Here is an 18,893-nt window from a genome sequence, read left to right as displayed (position 1 = left end):
GGTCTAACAAACACGCAAGACATCTTAGAAATATTTCCTGTTTACAGAGAGCTGTACTATCTGTGTGCAATGATACACTGCACATCCTGAGGTTAGCTAGGAATCAGAAATATATGGAAGTTAAATAAGGCTACACTGAACAACGTTCCTTGGTAAGACATATTTCCCATTTTAAAATAAATTCTCTAACATCAGGGAATTACCCTTAGATGGAAATTACTTGATAGGAAATTTATATTAAAACATAAAAAATGTAAAATACGAAGTATAACATAGCAGATTTTTCACAAAGACAAAATAGACATCTCAAATCACACTGAAAAATTCACTGAAAAAGTGAAATTAGAAGAACCTGTTCTTAAAAATTAAGAAAGCAATGTGAAGTGGCTTGAGCATTTTTACGAGGACAATATCAAAACCTCCCTCAATGGGGAAGGGGGGGATAGAGAATCCAAACCAGAAGTCAATTTAATACTGGATTCATTTAAATAGAAAAAAAAAAAAATCTGCTTTGTCAAAAGAAAAAACAGTATTTGTCCTCGCCGTTCTTTTGCAGTCCAAAGCCCTACCGCGTATGTTATTACTGACATACTTCCATTCTAAAATAGTTCTCTGAGTGCATTAAACAAGAGCAAAGTTTCTTGGAGAAAGGTTATCATGCACATATTAATCCTCCCCACCTGAACCAACGTCTTCATTCGCAAATTAATACAGGCCATGTAGACGCTTCACTGCCAGGATTTATTTTAGTGGTACGTGAAAAGAAAACGCTTGAATATAAAAACATTTCCAGTGATTATAACATCCAATAAAGGTGCTTTAAGAAAGATAAATTTCATCAGAAATTGCATCATTACAGGTCATGGAATAGTTTGAAAAGCTACCATAGGTAACAGTAGTAAACAAAAGTGCCACTGTGTGCATAATACTCAAGAAAGAAGTATAGAGTTCTGTGCAGCATCCTACTAACACACAAGCAGATTCAATCACAGCTGCTGTGGGCATTTTCAGTGAAGTCCTGTGGTTCAAAGGATTGGTTTACAAAATGCAGCTTCTGTGTCGAGTGATCGAGAGGGTTATCAGCTCTCATAGAACATTAGGGATCTTGAGTTTCTTGCCATGTAAAGCGGCTGTATAGCTCCCCCTCTGAGCTGCTCACGAACAGCAGATGCACCCTGATCAGAAGAAACTGGATCTTGGTCCACAACAAATCGCCAGCTGTGGTCTGGAATTCAAAGACCACTGTTCCTTGAGCTCTCCACAGAATCTCCTTGCATGAAGTACAGTAATACAGTTCCACAAGTAAAATCAGAAACAGAGCACAACTCAAGAACTGCAGAAGTTCTTTGCAATTCGGTAGGGATTTGTCTGATGCCCTAACTGCCGTGAAAAGTCACATATCTGAAAGATCTAGTGCAAAACAAATTCTTGTAAGACAGGTACAAATGTGAAAATGGTTTCTATTATTCGTCCAAAGTCTAATAGGAATGTACAAACTGTAAATCTCAAGGCAGTTTTAATCCGTGCAATGAACACAGTATCCTCTGAACCTGCCCTCACTCACCACTTAAAAGTGGAAATGGTTCCCAACACCAAGCATTAAGCTGAGCTACTACTAACTAAAATTTACAGAAGCTAAGTGTTCTTAAACCCCACACTGCAACTACCTAACCGGTTAGCCTATGTTATAGTTTCCACATTATACAGAGACATCCAGACCGCAGACTTTATACAGTGTATAAAACAAGTAATTGCAAATCAAATGTCATACTAAGGTCTTAACCTTTTATCTCAAAAGATTCTTGAGAAAGCTAAAGCTTTGAGAAAAACAGCAAAAAGGAATCCACTCTGTTCTGAAGCAATATTCCAACATCAACACACCAACATCCTTCGCTTTGCTCTTCCACTTGAACCAAATTTTCTCTTTTCCATCCACAGCCAACATGACAATGATTAGTAACTAATTTTACTTACCGTACACAGCAGGTAGCTCGAAGCTGGGTACCTAGAACATGGGAGACTCACGAGTGCTCTTTGCCAGCACCTCAGTCTGAGATGCTGTGGAATGTTGGTGCCTCTTCCAAACCTTTCCAAACATCTCCATTTCCTCATCAAGAAACAAAACCATTTCTGAAGCTAACTACCTTTCGGGTTTTTAAAGGTACATGATCTTTCTTATTCCATCTCCATCCTCAAGTGTACAGGATACATTAAGGTCTAAGCACCTCTAGAAAACAGAAATTTTGCAGACCAATTGCTTTAAATTGAAGAGATTTCCAATTTTGGTAGCAGAGATTATGCCATAAGAAAAGACTCGTTCCACTGAAATTCCCCATTTATAATTCTCATCGTCTCCGTAGTAAGTGTAGCAATTACAAGACAAGATGGTATCAGGGAAATACTTAAATATGGATTTAGCTTTCTAAACTCAATGACAGCAAAAAACAATGAGGGTTAGTACCATGACCATTAGCTCTTTGCAAACAAGTGCTATTGGTCTGCTCACCTATGATAAAGCATTTCTCAACTGAAGCAATTTCTTTCAGAAATTGTGGGATCCTGGTTAACCCTCAGCCAGGGACTAGCATAAAAGCAGTTTTATTTTACTTTTTTAAATCAGAAGGAGAAATGCATAGGCAAACTGATAAATCATTTTATAAAAGAAGCATTACCCAAAAAAAAGTCAGGAAAGTGTGTTTTGATAAATGTATCTCCATCTGGAAAAAAACAATGGAAACTCCTACAAACAGTTATCAGTAAGGCATGAAAAAAAGTGATCTACTACCAAAGGAGAATTTACACACTCCAAAGATTTTGTTTTCACGTGACTTGTCGCCACATCTCTTTCCCAAAAGGTAATTAGCTTACATTTGAAAGTCAAATAAAATTTTAAAACAAGCTAACTAGATGAATCTAATAAATAAGGTTTAAATAACTTCATTTAAACTCAAAATCTGAAAATCAATGATTAAGTGGTTACAGCATAGTAAATATTGTATTGTAAATAAAATACCCTCTACAAAAACTGAGAAAGCCTAAAAATTTATTATAGATTGCGATTTACTTAGGTTAAATCATTATATTAGAAACGTCTATCACCTTAAAACATACAGCATTCATTAGGTGCTATTTTTACAGTTCTGATCCAGTGCAAGAGAGTTACTCTCCCTGTAACAATAAAAATATGTTTCCACAATAAATTATCTTCTGTGAGTTTACAAAGTTTCTGAACAATCCTACCTGTCTTACTTGCACTGTCTTACTCCATCTTCTAAGAGTAAAAGCTTATAATCACTAAGACATAAAGAATCATCTAACTCCTGAACCAGGACCACTAAATGCCCTTTCTGCCTTCAGAATTCATCCTGCGATGCCAGATTGTCAGGTTTCTGCATCCAACTGTTCTCTTCCTGTGTCAGATCCTTTCTTATTAATGTTCTGTTAGGCTGAATCTAGAAGACAGACAGCAGTTAATAAATTTATTAACACATTCAGAAACACCATGTTGCTCTACACTATCAATACACCATTATAAAAAGATGTCTTACACACTTGATAGAAACTGAGAACATTGAAAGTGATGCATCTATGCAGCAATTATGAATAAAAAAAAAAAAATCTACTAAAAACCCACTAGGCTGATACCAAAACATTAAGTGTCATGCAAAAAGAAAGGCATATGGTGTGTTGTATCCACATACAACTGATAATCATCCTGCAGAGTCTGTGGTAGATCTTATGCTCAAAGATAAGTGAAATACTCGACTCTGCAATGTTTCTCACCAATACATAAAGAAAATGAGGAACAATATCAGTGAGATATACCAGCCAGCCCAGCAACTTTCATTAGTGTATCCCCTAAGACAGTAGTTTCACAGTCTTCTCAAACCTCTCCATCCAACAACGAGGCAGAACTTCCATTTTAACCATTCTACAACACAGCAGAACAGCCACGACAGCATGGAAAATTATGCACAAACAAAATGATTTTGGCAAAAATAGCTTGTGTAGAAGCAGCAACGCTCAGTCGCTTCATCTAGTCTGTGCAGGTTAAGTCATCCTTTCAGAAATTAAACAAAGCAGCCTGTTAAATAACTTGAGTTCCAGATACCTTGTCTTTCCAAAATTCAAGTGACTAAATATACAGGAAGTACTTCTCTGCAAATCTACCACAGAATGGAACACAAAGAGTTCACTTACAATCTGTCAGAAACTTGGCAGCATTTAAGTTTCAGTTCTCATCTTTACAGAAACTAGAGACCTAACTGACAGAGCCTGGAGTTGCAAAAATGAAAGCTGAAAGAAACCTGTCTTATTTCATTACAACAATGTGTTGCCATAATAGTTACTCAGAGTCTTTTAGCATATCAGCAAATTTTTTAATGGGATGTTAGCCAGCACATATCCTTTTTGTAATTACTTCTGCTGCCACTTCTCCCAGGATTAACACAGCTGCACACACCTACATTCAGACACATGAAAGCAAAAGAAATAAAAATCACATCAACATTAAACAAAGCTTCCAAATATATTACCTGAAAAGGCTGGCTGATACCAACTATTGACTGCAAATTATTGCTATAATAACAAAGCAAAAATTCTCCTCCCATATCAGGTATTTCTGCAGCACTCATGTAAACCTGTCAACAAGAATAATAATAGGCAATGGGCAATTTCCAGAGAGAAAGAAGCTTACCAAAACAGCAGTCTCTGTCATTCAGGACAGTAAATCAGTATTTACTATTTATAAACAAGTTTTAAAGCATAAGCTAAAAAGGATCAGGACAGAAATAACCCATGAAACCATCTGGAAACTAACTCAGGGAGGAAAAGTGAATATCCTTCACCATGTTTGCAAGCTGATTTGATTCAGCAAGAAGTGAGAAGAAACCTGGAGTTGTAAGGGAAGGGGCAAGGCCACACAAACAGCAGGGAGGGAGATGAACTGCAGTAAGTTGTTACACAAAACAGCAGAGTAAACCCACCACCTCGGGTCTGTATCAGCCTAAAGACCCAATGGTTCCTAAGCCCACAGTATCCTGCTAAAACAACATTCATAGTGTTCAGATTCTAAGCTTAGTGATAGGAAACCATGGTATCAGAGAAATTTTGATATTCAGAATATTGATACAATACGATTTGGGCTCTGGCTGCAAACTTGATGCTAACTTACAAAATACCAAGAAATAACTGCTTTCCATTGTTGTCTGGAAAATCTCATCCATCCTTGCACTCACTGTGTCTCCAAAATTACATTTGAATTTCTCTTTGTTCAGATAAATACCTCTGGAAACAGATCATTTGTACGCAAAATAAGGTCGGTTGGTTGGTTGGTTTGAAAACAGACAGCAGTTTTTAAAGAGGGACCAAAATACACAACAGCCAAAATGAAGAAAAGTCTAAGAAACCCACATCTGTAGCTGTGTTAGATACCTGAAACTAACTGTTAGTAACATTAGGTACTTACAGCTGTAATGAAAATCACACAATAACTTTATGACAATCAGATTAAAAAATGGCCCCTTATTTCAGTGGCAGAAATGGACAAAACCATAAAATGACAGTAGTTTTTAGTACAATCAAAAGTCACTACAGGAATAAATTGCTTTTTCATCAATTCCCTTAAGCAATATGATCACACCTGAGACAGTATGCTAGACTTCCTGAAAATTAATAAGAATTAGCAAGAGGGATTTTAAACAATAATATGGCTCCCAATTAGCTTGGATTGGGAAAGAGGATACCCCCCATAAGAGGAAGGGGATATGGAACAAGTAGACCTTGAATGCTACTCCATGGGAAACTACATGAGAAAGAAATACAACTAGCTTACTTGTTTACTGTCTTTGTTAGAAGAAATTTCATCATCTTCTACCCAAGCGTAAGTAACATAGTCATTCACATGCCTGAAAGCCACCTGCAAAGAAAGATGCAAACCATCAGCCTTCTGAAGGGAGCAAAAAACACACTATGTAGAAAACTCAGAGTTGTGAGAGAGACGTTTACTACTTTACTGAAGTAATTAAAACATTTCACTTTTAGGATCAAAACATTTTGCACAAATCTTTTGTTTCTGAGAGGGTGCAAGTGCTCTGTTCTCTCACCCTTCCATTGACTTTATTTTTGTTCTCTTTGCTGTATCAATCTTCTGAAGTGCAGGCATTGGGGGAGGACAATTCCTCTTCACAGCTTCTGCACCATTTTACTTAAATAAATCACCAGATTATCTTTGCAGAGAATTTAAAGGGTGCGAAAGAGCTCACATGCCATCCAACTGAACTGTCAGCATACTGAAACTGATGGCAATCAAGAACACATCACTATTTCAGAGAGTTTTGCACCAGCAAGAATCACAGTGTCCTATCACAAAAGACTGTCAACTACCTCCTCCAGTCATATTCACTATCTTCATTAAAGAGCCATGATGCACTAACATTACCTTGAAGAGTCCAATCCAGTCCCAAGCACTGCTTGGGAGCTCAGGTGCTGCAGAGTAGCTGATTAGAACATCATGTTCTGCGCTCCACTCACCCTCAGGATTCAGCGTGACCAGAGGATGTGACAGAAGAGGCTTCAACTAGACAAAAGAAAAGAATTTAAAGTCAGTCAGGCCTGTCATTCTTTCAGTTTTTCAAGTTATTCTCTGTCACACCTGCTGTGGGACTCTTCACTGAATGGAAATAACCTGAAAGCAATTTTCTGCCTTCACTACAATCAGAACAAAACAGAGATTATCACTTAAAGTTTAGAAAACCATCTTCTGTAAGGCAACACTTAGTAAAACAAAGTTATTCTTAACAACATAACTGGAACAGCACCTCAAGCCCAAAAGTTCCTGTAACAGGTTTGTGATCGCTGATGCCATAGCTCATGTGACTGATATAGTTATTCAAAGTAACAGAAATTGTCTGTTCCTCTTCAGTGAATTCGCCTTCTTTTGACACATGCTGGCAAAGATTTTTCACTCTCCAAAGAATTCTATCGGTCCACGCTGGCTTTCTTTTCTTCTCACTGCAAAAGCGTAAGATAAAAGTGAAACGCGAAGAAAAACAGTTGCCAAAAGCTAAGAATACCGTCCAAAATCTACTCAAAGTTCAAAGACTGTCAGACACATATTAATAAAAGAAGGCAATCACATACAAGCTTCATTTTACAGCTCTGTTCAATATGCTTTACAAGCAAGGTTTCCTTCGTTTGAACTCAGTGCTCTTTACCACAGGTAAGTTTCAAAGGTTTCTGAAAGAGGAGTAAAATGAAGGGGAGAAGGGCATTTCAGTGGGTTAGTTGGCTTCATACAGGAAATGATACTTTCTCCTAAAACACTCCATAAAAACATGCAATTGCATTGAGATAATACAGCAACTTCCCCAAGCTTCAAATGTACAGTTATTCTGAGATATGGGGCATAAACTTAAGGAAGATGTAGGAAGAGTCTGAATGAGGTTTGAAATTATTCAAAACATTTGAGAACAAGTTTCTTTTAACAACAAAAAATGGACAAACTTAGGTAGCTTATACTACTCACAGGTGACACAGCAATGCTTTATTTAAAGTTCCTCTAAATTGTACTAGCCTGCATTCCAAGTTTGCAAGCTATTGCTGTCTCATAACAAAAGGCTTTCAAAATTCCATAATCAAGAAAGTTGTGTCTGCAACCTGCAACTGTGCTATAGATTAAACTGTAATCGTAATTCAGAGTTTCCTTTTATACCATATCAGTAACAACAGAAGACATGAGCCTTTCATGGTTCTCTCTGTGGAGAAGGGTAGTGGGAGGAAGATTTAACAGCAACTCTCTGTATGGATGTATCACTTCAAACTGGAGAAAAGATCATACCCTATGGAAGGGGAATTAGAACGGATTGGATTGGATTATAAAAGTTAATGAGCAGGATGTGCAAGGAAAACTGTCAGTTTAATAACTTTAAATATCAAAAATCATCAGAAACTGGAAATGCCATTTAGTTCACCATTCAACAGTTTTACCCCTTCCCATATAGAAGTCTGACTCACCTTTAATAAGGTGGAAAGATTTTAAATGACTAAGGGGCCATATCCCACTTACTTCAGTAATTATATAAACCGACAGAAATCTTTATGAGCTGCCATAGGTCTGCTCTGCTGTGCAAGAAAATACCAAAAGAACAGCTTAAGTTAATATACTCACTATTTTACAGAAAAAGGCATATTAGATGGGAAACAAAACCTCAAAATCCACACTGAAAAAGTGTTAAAGATAACAAAATACTATGTACATCATATAAAGCACACTTTTCAAGGGTGCTTGCCTTGAGGTCTACTGATCACCCTCCATGTGACCAAAATACCTCTGCTAGCTCTAACAGAACGCACAGAGTATGAGCAAGCATACTTTAGTTCTTTACATGAGCCAGTACAGACTAGCTGTGAATCATTCTTACAGTGTCTAGGCTTGGATGATTATAGGTATTTTTTGTTCACTGGATTTCCCATTATGTCTCTTCACACTCAAGTAGGGAGCAAAATATCTTTGGAGCCAAATGAATAAACTTCCAATATTAAGTGCACAGCAGAGCAGATAACACTACAGCTTTCAGACAGGTTCAGAAAATCCCTGAAGAAAATCAGCTGTCATCTGATTTTCAAATATTTCACAAAAATCAAATCAAAAGCTCGGGAAGGAGCATTGTTTTGATTCTGAAATATTTACAAATCTATGAAATCCAAAAAGTTCTCTTCTTACTTAAACCAAAACAGGGACTTCTGCTCTCTGGAAGTAAAGAAAAATATCAGTACAAACCCCCCGTTTGGACAAGAACTTAGTCTTATGTTTCAACAGAAGGATAATACTTATCAACAAACAGAGAAAAAAGTGTCAGAGAAAAATGCCGGAAACTTAAGCTACTCCATTTTCAACTTAAAATATTTTATAAAGACACATTTTTTACATTTATTTTCAAATAGCAGCAATATCTAGTTAAATGCTTAATTTGTGGACAATTACTCTTTTCCTTTTGCTCATTTCTGACAACGAACGGGCACTTTTACTACTAAAGAACTAAAAAGGAGTGGCTTAAACAAGCAATAATTTATTCTGTTAATCTAGTCTTTGCACAAAGAAAGCTGGCTTGCTTCACTACTTCCCTCATGCAATCACCAGACTCAGGCTTCTTGAGCCAGAAATACTCATTTATTCAGATGTGACCACTGAATGAGCCTAACAGAATAGCTCAATAGCCCCAGTTAACCAGTACATTCAGGAAATTCAAGTTTGCTTATGAAAGTGATATTTAGTCAAGTACCACATTCATTTTAATATTCCATGTCTAAACTCATCTTATTATGCTTTTACCTTGTATCATATACATCCGAATAAAGGTCAAACTTGTAGGTGGGTTTAAACTGCAGAGGACCCTCTATGAATTCCTGAAGAAATGCTTCCTTCTTTTTTGCCATATTTAACTGCAGAATTAAAAAGTAACTTTTAAAGATTAAGTTTAAAAATCAGAGTTTAAAGGGCAACTGGAAAAGGAGATGGGAAAGTGTCTTCCAAGAAGAATTCAACTTCTCAAGTCGGCACAACATATTTGGAAAGGTAAATTCAGGAGTGCCTCTTGGTTACTGCCAGAACTCTTGACACAAATTCTTTAAAAGCTTTGTAGCAGTTCTACTCAAAACAAATTCCAGAATAAGCTTCTCTTAAATGTACTTCATAGGGGAGGAAAAAAGGAAGAGAAATGAAAGCGAGGAACAATTCGCAAGCCATGAAGTTCAAAGAAAGCTTCAAACATGGGCATTGTAAATGAGTAAGAAAGTAAACAAAAGCAGAAAAAGTTCACAATTCACTGGGGCTTGTGACTGTGAACTAAGAGAGTGAACTGCTAGATCTGTCCCACCCCATGACTACCCTGAATTTGTGCTCTTCATAGAAATTAGAAACTCAAGAGGTAATGTTAACTACCATGTTGTGTTTGTATGCATTAAAGCCAAACCAACCAACCAAAGTCTCCAAACAGAGTAAGACAACATACCTGGTCCTTTTCCCACAGCAGATTGTAACGCTTGTTATTTATTGATTCTCGGACAAAATGTATGCCATAATCTGCTATCCGGAAGTTCAGATCCCCAAAACAGAAGAGAACACTTTAAAAAAAAAAAGGGGGGGGGGGGCAAAAAAACAAGGAAGATTTATAGGAATCCATTAACACAAAGGAAGAATTCAATAGAATATAAGGCATTACACTAATGAGGGGCTCTAATCACTTATATTACTTAATCTGAACAGTTTAAACACAGACATTAAGTAGTTGCAGATAAGATTACACAGGGATAACCTGCTGCTAAACAAAAAATGTGAAGAAACTGAAATAATAAATGAAGTCTGTTGCATTCTTGTCACTTGCTCATTATTGCCTGGGTATTACCTTCTCCCGAATCTCCTAATGACTTATATCTCTATTAGAGACAGATTTAGAATTAAATTTATCAGTAGGTAAAATAATTCACAAAATTAATGACCTATACACCATCTGGTTATGTTAATCCAATAACTCAGAGCTCTGGTTTAGTGCCCTGGGAAAGCAGGGATACCTACTGGGTGTTCTATAATTATTAGCAAAGAAATTTATTGTTACGAAGCACTGGAGTGCATCATCAGCAAAGTTTTAAACAACAGGAAAGCTGGTTTTTAAGTAAATAACTTCTCTTTGAAAATCCCTACTTTCAAGGTTTTGTTCAGGGGCAGACACTCCAAACTTGATCTTAGGGAGACAAAACTTTTCTTTTAATGCTGTTTGTAATTTCTTCTTAGAAGATGACAGCGAGTGATTTGGTACATGCCCATGCACGTAATTGAGAAAATGCAACACATAAAATTGAAATATCAAACACTTATACTAAGGTAGGAAAATTAATAATTTTGAAACTCACGTGTCCTACATTTTTACCTAATTTTAATTAATTCATTAACAATTAAAGTGATGTTACATATCTATTCCAGATTTATCTGTCCTGGCAGTTTTAAAGGTATATTAAAAAAAACCCAAACAAACAAACCTAAACTGAAATGCTTTTCTCAACCCTGTTTTAAATGGTTCTACTACCATCTTCAGCACACGGAAACAATGGAACATGCAAATAATTCCTGTACAATTAAGAACAAGAGCTCAATTAGTGGCCCAAATCAGGTTTGTTATGGTGGTTTTTTTGTAAGACACCTGAGGAAAGTGCAATTCATATAGCTACAGAAATCACCGATCAAGGTTTTAAAGGCTGAGACACCCTCAGCCAGATTCTAAAATTTCAACAGGAATAAAACCAGCTCAAAACGTAACGCAAATCTTCTCAAAAAATGGAGGAAGATAAACATCTAATAGCAATCTCAAGGATTTTTGTTATAAACGGGCTTTAGCTTCTAAAGCTCTCCAGCACATCACATGTGCTGTACATACACTAACAAACTGAATGTAATTCAAGACTGGAAGAGAACAGTCTTGCAAAATAGACCTCCATCTTTCAGGTTAGCTTTTCCTCCCAGGATTCAAGGCCAAGGCTGAAAAGACATTTGAAATAAAAATGATGGATGAAAACTCCAAAACCCAAACTGATCTTCAGTGCATGAGTTGACCATGTAACAAATAAAAAGAATACAGAGAGAACAGGGTCTGACCAACTCACTCGTGATCCAAGGTACTTGGAATATTCTCTCCTTCAAACTGCATTTCCAGAATTTTCTCAAAGTCATCCAGTCGTTGCTCTGTATTCTCTATGTGAGCTGGCAAGTGGCAGTTCATGAAACAAACTGTATGACCATAGAGGGACATGCGAACGGTGACTCCTCCTTTGTTCCCCTGGTACGGAAGACGCACAACATTCTCTGAAACTACAGTCAACGCCTGCAGACATAACTATCACCACCACCTATGCAATCCTAAATCTTGCTATTTAGATTTAAACTAATGCAATTTCTTCCTACATAAGTTGTTGCGTATCAGCTAATAAACTGGTAAAATTACAGCCTGTACATACAAGGTTCAAACGAGGGAGTCTCGCTGCTTGTAGTTTATTCATTTTTAAGTAAACCATATATCCTCTCTCCCACCATGAAACCATTTAGAGGCACACCCGACCGTAAGTGTAACCAAGGCAACCAGACCTTCCTTACCCAGTATCCGTACAGGCCCGTGCGTGTGTAGTGGGTATGAATGTCCCGTATGAAGGGCAGGTGGACGTGCTTCACAAAGAGCAGCAGCAGTAACCCCTGCATGCGAATGGAGGAGAGCTGGAAGAGATACGAGAGGCAGCACGGTCATTTCCAGGGGTGTATCTACAATTCCTGGGGTCTAGTTCATAGGAGCTTTTAGGTGAAGAACGAATAGCTAAGTCATGCAAGTCCCTTGCCAAGCCTGGCTTCAGTGCTGTGACACACTAAACACAGACACATTTCAGGGCTGTAAAGAAAGCATTCTTAGGGCAGACTTGCTTATAAATAGTTCTGATGAATCTCTCAACTAATTAAGATTAGTTGTAGCATTATAAATCTGAAGTTGACCTCAAAACTTGTGTATTTGCCCAAACATCTTTAAAGACCTTTCTTCTGCCTCACCAGTCTCTTGTTTCTACCTTTAAGCATCTTATTCATGAGGAACCAAACCCTTGATTTTTCACTTATATTAAGTGCGCACCTACAAAGTCCTCCAACAGGAGCAAGTTTTTCAAACTGCAACATCCTTTAGCATATAACTAATCATTCTAGATGCCATTAAAATGCCTAAAAAGCACAGCAGTTACTCCTAGGCATTTGCAAAAACAATGAGCTGCCAACAGCAGTAACTCTTGCCTGCAAGCCTGTAAAAGCTGATTTACCAAACACTCCCAAAGATGCTTACAGAGCACGTAAGAGACTGTTTAAGCTTTAAGACACTGGATTTTTTTTGTGGTTTGCTTTTTGTGTATGTGTGGAAATAGTCTAACGAAGATGTTCTTCATTAAAAATTTATGAACTTTACAGTGTTCCTGGCATGAGACACAAAATTCCTTGTAAGTGTTTGTTTTAATGATAATGTTTCAATTTAAAATACAGACATTGAAATATATTCATTATAGTTCAATTTTATGCTGGATGAACTTGGAGAAAGACTACATGAGAATAAAACCTGATACTAAGAATAACACTGACTGTACAACTGCTGAGGAAGTACACGCCAGCCGAAAATTTAAAACAGAATTCCTCCTTTCTTTGCTTCCACATCTACACAACTGAACGATTTCAGAATATACATTAATGTTCTTGAACCCCCCAAAAATACTAAGCAGTATACTGAAATGATGGATGTCAGTTACCAGACAGAATCACAGGTCAGTTTGGGTTGAAAGGGACCCTAAAGATCACCTAGTCCCAACTCCCCCACCACGGGCAGGGACACCTTCCCCCAGACCAGGCTGCCCAAAGCCCCGTCCAACCTGGCCTTGAACCTTCCAGGGTGGGGGCAGCCACAGCTTCTCTGGGCAACCTGTGCCAGGGCCTCACCACCCGCACAGGGAAGAATTTCTTCCTTACATCTAATCTAAATCTGCCCTCTGTCAGTTTAAAGCTGACATATCTAGATGATGCATAAATATTTGTATCTGATCAGACATTTTGTGTAACCACTATTCTCCTTTCCATAATTATGTCATGAGATACCAAGATCTTTCAGTCCCTTTATTATTTGCTACATTTCATGCTGCTGTGGGCCAGTCCCTAGATGTTTCTCAAAATCTGTATGAAACCTCTTCTCTCTGTAGGTCTTGGAACACCAAAACACAGTGGATGCCTCCCGTGCTGGTCCCACCAATACATACTGCCAAACCGAGCAAAAACCCTTCATAGAGGGGACGTGATTCTGTTTATGGTGAAAGAATTGACTGACCCCAACCAACTTAACACTCTGAAAACGGACCCTGTTAGGGAAGGGACAGAATGCCCCAAGGATGACAACTACTCCTCCACACCCAACCTTGTCACAAGTCAGCAAAGAAGGGGTAACTGTTCCTCCCCTTCTCAGCCAAATTCCCAGCAGAAGCTCTCCTCACAACCTGTTTTGATTCTGACCTGGCCTGACAGTCCTATCTTATTATTAGAGCTAATCAAGTCCTGCTGAAAACCATTAGGTGGCAGCATCCATTCATTAGTGTGTCCAAAGTGCCACATTTATAAATTAGAACTCAAAAGCAACCATGCATATCACTCAGAATTATGGGGCCTGAATGTCAGCCCACAGACAAGGTTCTGAACGTTCATCAGCAATGCCTTACACTAGAATGAACAATGTTTTTTCTTCCTTTTTGTAATTCCCAATGGGTCCTTTGTTTTGTTTAGCTATGGTTAAAAGAATGGCACGACTACTAAGTCTGATTAGCATGCACATAACACAATCATCACAGCAAAATCACCCTGAAATAATACTTGGTTTAGAAAACCAATGCAACATTCAAAAGGCTTTTAGTATCTCTTTATTAGAGAAATTCAGGACATCCTAAGTTCATCGCTTGCATTATTAAAAGAGCTAGTATTTTAGCTGATGTTATGCCCCAGATACCCAGATATACCAGAAATCTTGTCACTTAAACTACCATACAACGTTCTAGGTCTTCAAACAAAAATAATGTCCTCAGAAAAATATATATACCTGCTAAAATACTGTTTTACATATATACAATTTATTTTCACCTGCAAACAAGTTGGAAAAAAAAAAAAAGAAAAAGAAACCTTACCGATCTTAACCAGAATCACAGCCATTGTTTGGGATATTTACACTGAAAGCAAGTACTTAAGTAAGATTACATTAGAAGCATCATAATACAGTTCCCCAGTATTGCACAGAGCAAAAAAATTTTCTACAAACAAGATAGAGATATTGTGGCCACAAGAAATATGCTGTTGAGTATAAGTTTACATTACATTTAATTTTAAATAATCTACATTACTCTGTTCCTTGAGAACTGTTACTATGACAGGAGGGTTTTTTCTATTCATTACCCGGTTCTGCAGCACTTACAGGGGCCACTGCCAGTATATCTGAACAACTTCTTGCTGTTTGTCATCTGAGCTGCAAAAGCAACAAAACTGCCCAGCTACTCCAAATGAGAAATGAAAAACCGTACGTCCAATTTTTACTGCTAAAATTAAGGACATTATTATTAATAGAGAAAAAATAAAATTGCTTTTAGCAACAAACCAGCAAAACACAAGTGTGATGAAGAATCACTTCTAATATATGTATACCTATGGAAGTGACTGACACATGCAAAAAACAGCATCAACTTATCTTTTACGGAGAGTTTGAGGGGAAAAAAAATCTGAAAGGAGCTGGGGAAGACATTTTCCTTCACTGTTGTGACAGTTAAGAGATGTAAACAATTACCTTGATATATCCCAATGGAGACAATACAGTCATGAAAAAAATGCTCCATGGATCATCAAATGCCAAGTCAGACAGAAAATTTGTGATTCTTGAGTTCACCTCCTGTAAGCTGAATAGATCAGGATTACTCACAATGTATCACTTGGTTTTGATAGAATTCATATAACCTTTGCAGAACACAGACCACAACATCCTAACGGACCTCTTTCAGTGCAAGTCAGAAATTTCTTGCTGTTCAGTTTCTCATTTACAAGCAATTTAATCTATCCACAGGTCTAACACATCGAACACTGAGAAAAGCAAAGTTAAAGGAGCTTATATACACCTGAAGACAGAGCTTAAGACCATGCTAGACTCAAGATATGTTATGACAAATAACCTATTATCAAGTCTTTAAAATTTCTAGAAAGTTTGGAAAACATGAAGTCAGATTGTGCCTAATAAACTCGCACTAACTTCTTTAAAACATGCTGAATTTTGGATAACTTTCATATCAAAATTAATATGCCTCTATGTGCCAACAAAGAAAACGGCAGCCAAACACTTTTTGTACATTTAGAAAAAGGATATTCTGTATTTTGTCACAAAACAACAGCAGAAAGGAGAGAAGATTCTTTTGCTAGAAATCATCTCTGTTCTAAGTCACTAACTCTAGTCTTCACCTTCTGTTAGCAATAATGTTAAACCTTCTCCTAGGCAGTGATGCACATGGCACAGTCCTCCCAAAACAGACAGTAAGCTGTTGAAACTTTGCAGTTTTGCAATAAACTTAAGCAAGTTCTTTAATATATACGTACCCTATAACATACATATCCACAGTTGGGCCCAGTGAATTGAGCTGAAGTAAACTAGTGACATCAGGAGGTGGAGAAGCTGTGCCCACATTCCAGGTAACTAAGTGTAGTCTACAAACAAACAAAAGTCACACAAAACCAATGCTAAAATTGAAATGTGAACAGGTAACCAACCCTAAGAGCATCTAATTTCCCCACAGAATCTCTGTCTAGAGAAAACAATGATTTTCTGTCACTTTTCATCGATCAGAAATCTATTTATTAGCTAGCATGAAAAAGAAACACCACCACCACCACAAAAACAATCCATTAGAGGGAACAAAACCTGAATTCTTGCCACTTATCCTTCAGCTTTTTCCCCCAGATACGGAAAGCTTCATCTAGAGTGCGAGACACTTCTTCATGAATTTCATCATCCGAGCTGATGTCCTCTACACAAGCCATAAGCTGGGATACTCGCTGACGGAGCTGCAAGCGGCCACTGGACCCCGTGCTGCTGAAACTTGCAGACCGGCTGCGGAAGCTCTGCAGGCTTTCCACATCGTTTAGGGAGAGGGCTGCTGAATCTTGAAATGCATCTTCACTACTGAAGGATGCCATTTGCTCAAAAGAAGAGAATAACTACACTCTGAAGGACTAGCCCATTAAAATCCTAAGTATAAAAGAAACAGATGGCTAAGGGTCTTCCAGATTAAGTTTTCACTCGTTGGAAAATCAGCATTGCTTCAGCAACACAAAAAGACAAATGTAGATGCAGCAACGCTGAAAAAAACCTGTAGCGTTACCACCACATTCACCGGGTTGTTACAAAAGCTGCAATCCCATCCTACCTCACACAGTGAATTGTTTCTTCATAATAGATTTAATGTGGTTAATTCTATAAGCTCAAGATCTAAAAGAATTTATTGTTGATTTGAATCAATCATGTGCCTCTATCTGTAGGCTAGTAGGAACATAATCTCCAGCTCCCAAACACACAAATACACCATTTTGACCACAACTAAGCAAAGCCGGTGCTCCTCTCGAGCACTGTCAGAAACAGTTACATGTCATAGGACTTGCCTATTGTTTCTTTGTAAGATGGTAATTTCAGTATCAGAGCTTCTAAAAAGGGATTTACTTTACTGTCAGTCTCGTTACAGGTCAGGCAGACTTAAAATATAACAGGCTGTTAATTTTCCATTCATTTTAGGGTCCTATAAGGACCTTATAAACACTGACAGTTAAATAGTGAATCCTGCCAACACACCCACTGTTAGGGCCATATTTTTATCCCCAATCAACTGCTTGCTGAAGGTGACACAAAATGTATGTGGAAGAGCTGGAAAGTGACCTTGCATACCAGATTAAAATGATCCACCAATAGTTTCTCTTTGTAAGAGTACACTGAAGTCAGCCAAAAGCTATTAAATAAATAAAAAAGAGTATGTATGCTGCAGATCTAATTCTAGCATCAGAGATGTATCACTTGGGAACACTCTCCAGTTACTAATTCGTAAGACAATTATCTGACTAAACAAAACTGAAATAATATTGAAGTCATCAGTCATGACTGACAGAAATTAAATTCCTCAAAGTGCCCAGTATTCACTCTACTGATAAGAACACAGGAAAGACTGCAATGCTAGAATTTACACCAAAGTAAAAATGTCAAGAACATCAAGAATTCAGTTTCACTGCAGGTTATGACCATGTCTGCAGGAAAAACTTAGAAGCGAGGAACATATGTGCATCTGCAAAGCAAATAACCTACAGCACTATGCAGTCCCGAAGGTCTACTGATGCTCCCGACTCCCTCACCAGGCCGTACAAGTACTGCCCACAGCAAGCAGGGAAAATCAGTGACACCAATTTTCATCTGATGCCACAAAGACAGCCTTTACCAAAGGGAGCAGGACACTGCTCAAACTATTCTGGAAGCTTTCAGTACCACTAGAGTACAGTCTCAAGTATCCCTCCTACAAACATTCCTAAATACAAGCAAACTACTGAAGACATTGTTTAGCATCACTAAGTCCTGAAATGATTCGATAGCTGAGAATTTTTTAGGGCCATAGTATTTATAATACTGCCATGACTTTTGAGATCTTTGAGCAAATGTTAGCGTTCGTTGGATTGGGTTTTTTTTTTTTAAATTTTCCTGTTTCAGACAGCTACTTAACCACCCTTTGAGTAGATTTCTCTAGCGAGCCAAGCCCACAGTGCAAGACACCGCAACTTATCACCACAGAAATCACATCGCGAAGACACAGTGTAAAAACACCGTAAGAGCAGAAACCAAAGATTCATTCAAGTTCCTTCCTCCGCACAAAAATCAACACGTTTGAGACTCTAGATATATTAATAGCAAGCGCTGTGGATCTTGCCCTCGTTACATGTAAGTAGGTCTCGGGAAAGTCCTAAGGACCCGAACAATACTCGATAAGCCTCCCTGAAACGACTTCAGCAGCGACGCTTTCAAATCAGAAAATCAGCTTTTCTCCTCTATTTCCTACCACGACGTAACCTCGCCAATTAGTGTAACTCCCCGCTACTAAGCAGAAACACAAGTTTTGCTAATTCTGAGCTAAATTACGTAACGACTTAGCCACTTTTCTCCCGTTCTCCGAAAAGCCGCCCTCAGACCCGCGCCTCACGCCCCTCCACCTCCAGCCGCTCACCTCAGCTCCCTGACGGCGCCGCGGGGCGCCGGGCCCGCCGGCTCCATGCCCCGGGT

At 38.1% G+C, this 18,893-nt stretch overlaps 2 protein-coding genes and 1 long non-coding RNA gene across 6 annotated transcripts in view; 1 reads left to right on the top strand and 2 right to left on the bottom strand.

The window, feature by feature from the left end:
- Positions 1-726: 726 nt before the first annotated feature.
- Positions 727-18,887, bottom strand: INPP5K (inositol polyphosphate-5-phosphatase K). Of its 4 annotated transcripts, none has more exons than XM_026861374.1 (13): positions 18,838-18,887; positions 16,181-16,288; positions 15,384-15,492; positions 12,143-12,259; positions 11,656-11,828; positions 10,011-10,122; positions 9,332-9,441; positions 8,723-8,749; positions 6,819-7,011; positions 6,440-6,577; positions 5,834-5,917; positions 4,536-4,640; positions 727-3,452 (listed from the first exon to the last, which is right to left on the bottom strand). In XM_026861374.1, exons 1-13 carry the CDS (start codon positions 18,882-18,884, stop codon positions 3,354-3,356), a joined length of 1,422 nt encoding a protein of 473 aa, XP_026717175.1. In that variant the 5' UTR covers positions 18,885-18,887; the 3' UTR covers positions 727-3,353. The 4 variants fall into 4 exon arrangements, with proteins under 4 accessions (XP_026717175.1, XP_026717173.1, XP_026717176.1 ...); XM_026861372.1 differs by lacking the exon at positions 18,838-18,887 and adding an exon at positions 16,503-18,786; XM_026861375.1 differs by lacking the exon at positions 8,723-8,749.
- Positions 5,825-18,893, top strand: part of LOC113487018 — a 22,105-nt gene continuing 9,036 nt past the window's right edge. The window contains exons 1-2 of the long non-coding RNA XR_003399704.1: positions 5,825-5,835; positions 17,214-17,218. This is a non-coding gene — a long non-coding RNA (uncharacterized LOC113487018). The remainder of the gene's footprint in view (positions 5,836-17,213; positions 17,219-18,893) is intronic.
- Positions 14,765-18,893, bottom strand: part of PITPNA (phosphatidylinositol transfer protein alpha) — a 25,425-nt gene continuing 21,296 nt past the window's right edge. The window contains exon 12 of the transcript XR_003399703.1: positions 14,765-14,775. The gene's annotated coding sequence lies outside the window, so the exon portion shown is untranslated. The remainder of the gene's footprint in view (positions 14,776-18,893) is intronic.

The sequence above is a fragment of the Athene cunicularia genome (genome assembly GCF_003259725.1).
Source record: "Athene cunicularia isolate RWA chromosome 19 unlocalized genomic scaffold, athCun1 chr19_part1, whole genome shotgun sequence".
NCBI lineage: Eukaryota > Metazoa > Chordata > Aves > Strigiformes > Strigidae > Athene > Athene cunicularia.
This window is presented reverse-complemented; position numbering and strand designations above follow the sequence as displayed.

Bases quoted from the DNA above. Each gene is read 5' to 3' on its own strand.
- INPP5K (XM_026861372.1), bottom strand. From the start codon at position 16,777: ATGGCATCCTTCAGTAGTGAAGATGCATTTCAAGATTCAGCAGCCCTC. The intron at 11,829-12,142 runs GTAAGGAAGGTC...CTTCCGTACCAG, and splicing joins CGGGCCTGTACGGATACTGG to GGGAACAAAGGAGGAGTCAC. The intron at 4,641-5,833 runs GTAAGCTAGTTG...TCTTGTTGACAG, and splicing joins CTAACAAAGACAGTAAACAA to GTTTACATGAGTGCTGCAGA.